Source organism: Mizuhopecten yessoensis, unplaced genomic scaffold (assembly GCF_002113885.1).
Source record: "Mizuhopecten yessoensis strain PY_sf001 unplaced genomic scaffold, ASM211388v2 scaffold3311, whole genome shotgun sequence".
NCBI classification, from domain to species: Eukaryota; Metazoa; Mollusca; class Bivalvia; order Pectinida; family Pectinidae; genus Mizuhopecten; species Mizuhopecten yessoensis.
This window is the reverse complement of record NW_018404981.1, coordinates 745,935-751,999: the sequence shown is the minus strand read 5'-3', so window position 1 is coordinate 751,999 and position 6,065 is coordinate 745,935. Positions and strand designations below refer to the sequence as shown.

At 39.0% G+C, this 6,065-nt stretch overlaps 1 protein-coding gene across 1 annotated transcript; it reads left to right on the top strand.

Annotated features, from left to right (window-relative positions):
- The first annotated feature begins 3,093 nt into the window (after positions 1–3,093).
- LOC110447317 lies at positions 3,094–5,767 on the top strand. Its single transcript, XM_021492926.1, has 3 exons — positions 3,094–4,026; positions 4,239–4,467; positions 4,779–5,767. Exons 1-2 carry the CDS (start codon positions 3,163–3,165, stop codon positions 4,458–4,460), a joined length of 1,086 nt encoding a protein of 361 aa, XP_021348601.1. The 5' UTR covers positions 3,094–3,162; the 3' UTR covers positions 4,461–4,467; positions 4,779–5,767.
- Positions 5,768–6,065: the final 298 nt, after the last annotated feature.

Below are 6,065 nucleotides of genomic sequence, written 5' to 3'. Positions count from 1 at the left end.
AAAAGTTTACAGAGACACAGGTCAGACATCACCGGTAAAGGTTTACACGGACACAGGTCAGACATTACCGGTAAAAGTTTACACGGACACAGGTCAGCAACCCAATAGAAACTAATAACTTGGTCAAATGATCGGAAGCGAAGTACACGGGACTTCTTATTGTTATACTATCGCAAATTATCATGAGTATTCATATAGCGTATCATTTGTTGATAGATTGTGTACATAGTGTATTTAAGTTGTAAAGAAACACGATATTGTATATAATGTATGTATATAAAGGCCTAGTCAACGCCCAAATATCCTGCCCCCGTGTCTTACTTTTACAATGACTATATATAGTGCTATAATTGTAAAGATGCTTATTGCCTACTTGTTTTATAATATTGAAATGTATTCCTCATGAAAAATTAAATAAAGTTTAAACTGAAGTAATGTCGTTGAATTATTGAGTGTTATACTATCGCTCTTACCTACTGGGCTAAATTTCGATGGAGTGTCCAATCCTAAAATCAAGGGAGGTTACTCTATAAGTAGCACATGTAATACTGGTTTTACGATTTATGGGGCATATTTATAGAGGACATATTTATAGGTACATATTTATAAAAGGAAAAGGAGACATTGAAACACGTTCCAAATGTTAACACCAATTCTTAGTATCATGTTACTGACATATTCTGACACTATACTCCAAATGTCGAATTAATGGAATGTGAATTTTGAAGAACTCAAAACGTCTTTTGAACAATCGAGCCTCCTTTCATCAGATTTATACAATCAGGATTGAAACGTAATAACAACTATTTTTTCATAACAGTAACACTAGTTACATTGATCTTGACGAAAATAACCCCGACAATTGTTGCAGTGAAAGTAGTATAATAAATGTCTGGGATCCGGATTAACGAAACTCGATAACCTACATGTAGTGATGACAGGACTGTTTAAAGAAATGAAAACTTCTTGTGCGTGTAAAAATCTGTCATTTTCCAATGCCCAAGACTGCAAGGAACTATTCTAAATGTCTAACGGCATAAAAAATAGTATTGATAATTTTGCCTATAATGTGCATAAACCATATGAAGTTGCTGAAGCTGAGCCGACTGATTACGCACAGTTTAAACCGTTAGTTTTTCGTAGATACGTGTGCACGGAATCCGTTTCAAATCATATACCATTACGACTTTATTGTATATTTGTAAGTACAGTAATTAAACCAATGTATTTATCTTGTATTTTATCACAAATATGCACAGAAGAAGAAGAACTGTTCTGAGCATTTCTTAACTATAAGCATTTATATAACGGTCCCTTCGTCTGAACACTGTACCTCTAAACATCTTATGAGGTTTTGCAAAATGCAATAAAATATAGCAAACTAATCGATTATTAAATCTGAACAGAAGAGCATGCCGGATTTTTCCTGTAATAATGGAAAACGGCCTACCCCTTATAGCACCTCATGTCCAGAAATAATCTACAGTGCGCACTGTTTTGCTCCGACGGAAGTTATATACAGGGCCAGTTAATATAAACGTATTGCTTCGCCGGAATCCGTGCCGCTTTATCCTGATAGAAGCTCTCTGACGGAAGCCATTACCACGAGTATCGGGATTACTCCCAGTTATTTTCGCGAGCGGACCACCGATTAAATAGAAATATAATATTAGACAAAAATACCGAAATTGTAGTTTGCAGTTAAAACGCTAAAATAACATGTATACAACACACCCAATTGCGACGGGTGGAATCTAGTGTTTCCTTTCCTATATTTATTTGTATTTCTTTTTTTGATCTTTAAACTTGGTAACGCCTCCCTTGTCACCTGGTTGGCTATGTATTGCAGTTCGTTAGTACGTGAGTATCGGAATGTGTTAGATTCCCAGTCCGAGACATACCAAGGTCCTAATAAATGGCAGGTGTTATTCCCTCCTAAATGCTTATTTAGGGTAAGTTCAACGGTCAGTGAAATGTGACAGGACGGAGTGCTTAGCTGGGAGACTTCGGCGTGGTATTTTAGTGAGGAAGCCCTCCTTGAGTCGGCATCATCTTCGATATTCCGGGAATTACGCTCCTGTCCGTTCTCCATACCCCTGCAATATGTATCAACCTTGTGATTGGTCAGGGTTATTTTGAACATGAAACCAGCCAAATAGCTTATCACGTGCCATCGATTTTGTCATGACATATTCCAGAGGTGCAGAGAACCTAATTGAACATTTGAGGATGAGTCGGTATTAGATCCGAGTTATCGCAAGGTGGCAAATACGCCAACATACCGCTACCAATACACACGTAAACATTTCACCTGTGGAGGCGAGTCCTGAATAACCCTAGCTGTAAACTGGACGCTAAAACCATATAAACCAAGCATGCATATGTTATTGAAAGGTCTTCGTGATATTTCTACACAATCTTCAATGAGTAAGCATTTTTGCAGAACATAAAATAAACTAACGGGAAGGTATAATGAATTCTGCCACGACAACGGGCTGTAACAGGGAAGAGATCCGTATTCACGAAACCGTTCTCATGCTCAAGCATGGAGTTTGTGCTCAAGCCTAATTTCTTCTTTTGGTTATAAATTGATAAAAAAATCTTACTCTGCCAATGATTTGGAAACCATTTGAAGAGAATTAAACCCAAATACTGTTTTCAATGTTTATATTTGACTTTATGATCGTTTGACATGATTTAAGCGAGTTACAAAAAAGTTGGCTGAGCACAGAATCCATGCTTGAGCATGAGAACGGTTTCATGAATAGGGGCCCCGGATATCGAACCTCCGATCCCAGACTTCCTAGTCGGACGCTCTACCACTGAGCTAAAGGGAAATTCCCACTAGCGCGAAGCTAGAAGGCGACCGTAATCCTATTTACTGTACAATTGAAATCTGACATGAAGCTAAAGATCAGGTGATGACGTTTCATAACCAGTGGAAATATATACATAGGCAAAGTCATAAAAATATGTGATATTTGCATTGCACTGCTCCAAAGCAAAATAAGCTATTGATGACGTAATAGTCAATGAAACATTGTGACGTCATAGTCATTGTTATGATTGCATTTTGGGATCGCGCAATTCTAGCATAGCTACGAGCCTTGTTATACGCATGCATTCGCAAATTTGATAATATTCTACACTGTATAGACAAAAATGGGTTGTAAATTCACGAAGGTAAGGGATCAGCGTTCTCGTGATGATGACGGGAAAATATCGGAAGTGATTAGCCAAAGTTCGAGTTTTACGGACTCTAGGACAGATCTTGAGTGCCACACTGCACCAGCTACCAGGAAAATTGTGGAGAAATGTCAGCAGGCTATGTCGGAGGCAAATGCACAGGAGGAGGAAGTGTTAAGTCTACATATGTACCCTCCCGATGACATAGATGAACATTCAGATGCAATGAGTGTAACAGCCGAAAGTGAAATGAATATATCTTTCTACAAGGAAGAGATAATCTTGGACCGTAGAGGGGACACACCATTCAGTGATGTATCATCGATGTCGGAGATAAGTCAGTTTTCTTCCAGGTTTTCATCAAGATTATCAGACTTCTTCCGGAGGGGAAAACGGAGCAAACTAAGTGCTCAAAGCAAGGTGTCGCTAGATGGTGACTATGGGAGAGGAGATGGAAATGAAGATGACTTATCATCGAGCGGATGTGACAGGTCTCCTACTCACTTCAACAAAGACACGAAGAAAGCAGCTCATGAGAAGGCATCGGAGCTAATTGGCAATGTCCCAGAAGGAGAAGAAATGCCAGATCCTGACATAGAAGACGATGGTAGGCCATCCTCCTCCTCAAGCAGCGAAGATTCCGTTTTCCATCCACAATTCAACTGCCGTGTTTTAGCCAGGCCTAATGCCGCAAGAGGATCAAGAAACCTTGTGCAAGCCACACCAGATCCGGCGGAGATTGCTCACCGTATCGTAAAGTTTGAGGCAGACGTTGAACAACTTATTAGTGAACATGCTTTACCGACCAGGGACTACCAAAACAGACAACTTCGACCAATGGTAAGACATGTAAATAGTTACATTCGGTGTTCTACAATGTACATGTATTACCTTCTTTGAATAGCTGTGGTCTGGCAGTGGAACCTAAACTGTTTTGCAAAAGTTCTTCAATTCAGAATGTGAATACAATGCATATCTATATATTTACACCGTAAGGTTGTTATTTCCTCGATGTTTTATTTGGAAATAAATGAGATATTTGTTATCCTTAGGGAGCACGTGGACCCCGTCTGCCATCATATAGCCTCCGGTTCCAGAAACCGAGAGCAGGTGTGAGTTCCGAGACCGTTTCAGGACGCGGAATGATGTACAGCAAACATTTTGCCAACACCATGAGTCGCCCCCAGCTGACTGTGAGAGGACTGGCGGCAACAGATGACTGTCTCACTCAGTGGATGGTTAGTCAGCAGAGCAGGGATTACGAACGGTTATAGAGCGAAGGTAAATGTCAAATCAATTGGTGATGCTGAATGGTAACTTAGTGTGGTTGTGACACGGACAAGCCATTGTCCACAGTTGCATTGCTTCAATTGATAACCAGTACGTGGTCCTGATTGTGTCGCTACACATTGCTGCGGCTAGGTAGACTAACACATGTACATGTACCGCTGTGATAACTTGATGCGTTACATGTTTTACACAATGATATACTGTTTATTCTGCTGCAAAGGATATTGCTGTTATTTACAATCCACGTGAAATTATATTGCTTTTGTTTGCTAATCTTGGCATATTTCTAATCTATTATCCAGATGGAGCAAAGGAATATTGTAGAGAAGGCAACTGGTCGACGTCACTAAGGTGAAAGCGAGACTGGGTTATCAGAGTAATAGTCTGCAACATGTTGTCAAAACGTTCATCGATATATGAACAATGATGTTGTGACTGTCGAATGGCGATGTACATCGACGATGACTGGATGGATTCCGCCATGGTGTAATAGAAATTGTAAACTCTCTACGAGAAATACCCCTGTTTTTCATGGAACTGTCGTTTATAATGGGTCATTGGTTGCTTGATATACATTTTATTGGTTAACCTTTTACAGGGCCCTGCGCAAGTTTACAGCATTTCAAAACAAAATCGTAGATAACAAACACATGGTGGCTAAACGTACCCAGGATATATCGAACATGTATTGGCAGTTAGAATGCAGGTAAACATAAACATTGAAAGGCCCACATTATAAAGTGCAGATCAGGGGTCAGCAAATGTAATACTCATTAAAATAATCGGCAATCGTCCGCTGATTTGGTTGACCTTCAGCTACGGGAAAAACATGAATTTCTTAGGAGCGCAATGATGTGTTTGGTGGAAGGCCTGGTTGATGAATAGATCAGATCATTATAATAACCGATGAAAGTTTAAACCGACGCCAGTCAGCAACCCACTGGAAACATATAACCTCGTCAAATGCGCCTGTATACAATAGAGATTATTCCATCGCAGAGCAATCAATTAATTGCGAATGCAAGTTGTAAAATATATTGTGTATATAAGTTGACAATATATGGTGTGTATATTGCATATGATTTGTAGTGTATATAAGTTGTAAATAAACATGATATTGTAAATAGAGTCAACGCCCAAATTTCCTGCGCTTATGTCTTATTTCGCCAATGCCTAAAGTGCTGTAAGTGCCAAATCAAATAGGGGTGGAATATTTAATGATGATTATTGTCTCAATGTTTTATATCATTGAATGTATAACACATGAATGTTAATCTAAAATAAAGTTTAAACTGAAGTAATGTCGTTGAATTATTTCTCCTGGCGCAGAAATTACATTTGTTGCTACTAAAGCAGCGATGTATCAGAAGTATCAAATACATATATTTACATTTGCATGGCATTGTCACTATATAGCCTCTTTGAAAGCTGTGTCGTTGATGGGACTTTAATTACCATGCATCACGAGCCACAATTCTTAGCGTATTAATACAACAACACTGACCGAAACTACAATATCCAATATAAATAAAAATGACGGCTGCTGAAAAATCGCTGGGCATTGTGAGATTTGACAATGTTATTGTAAA

Bases quoted from the DNA above. Each gene is read 5' to 3' on its own strand.
- LOC110447317 (XM_021492926.1), top strand. From the start codon at position 3,163: ATGGGTTGTAAATTCACGAAGGTAAGGGATCAGCGTTCTCGTGATGAT. The intron at 4,027-4,238 runs GTAAGACATGTA...TGTTATCCTTAG, and splicing joins ACAGACAACTTCGACCAATG to GGAGCACGTGGACCCCGTCT.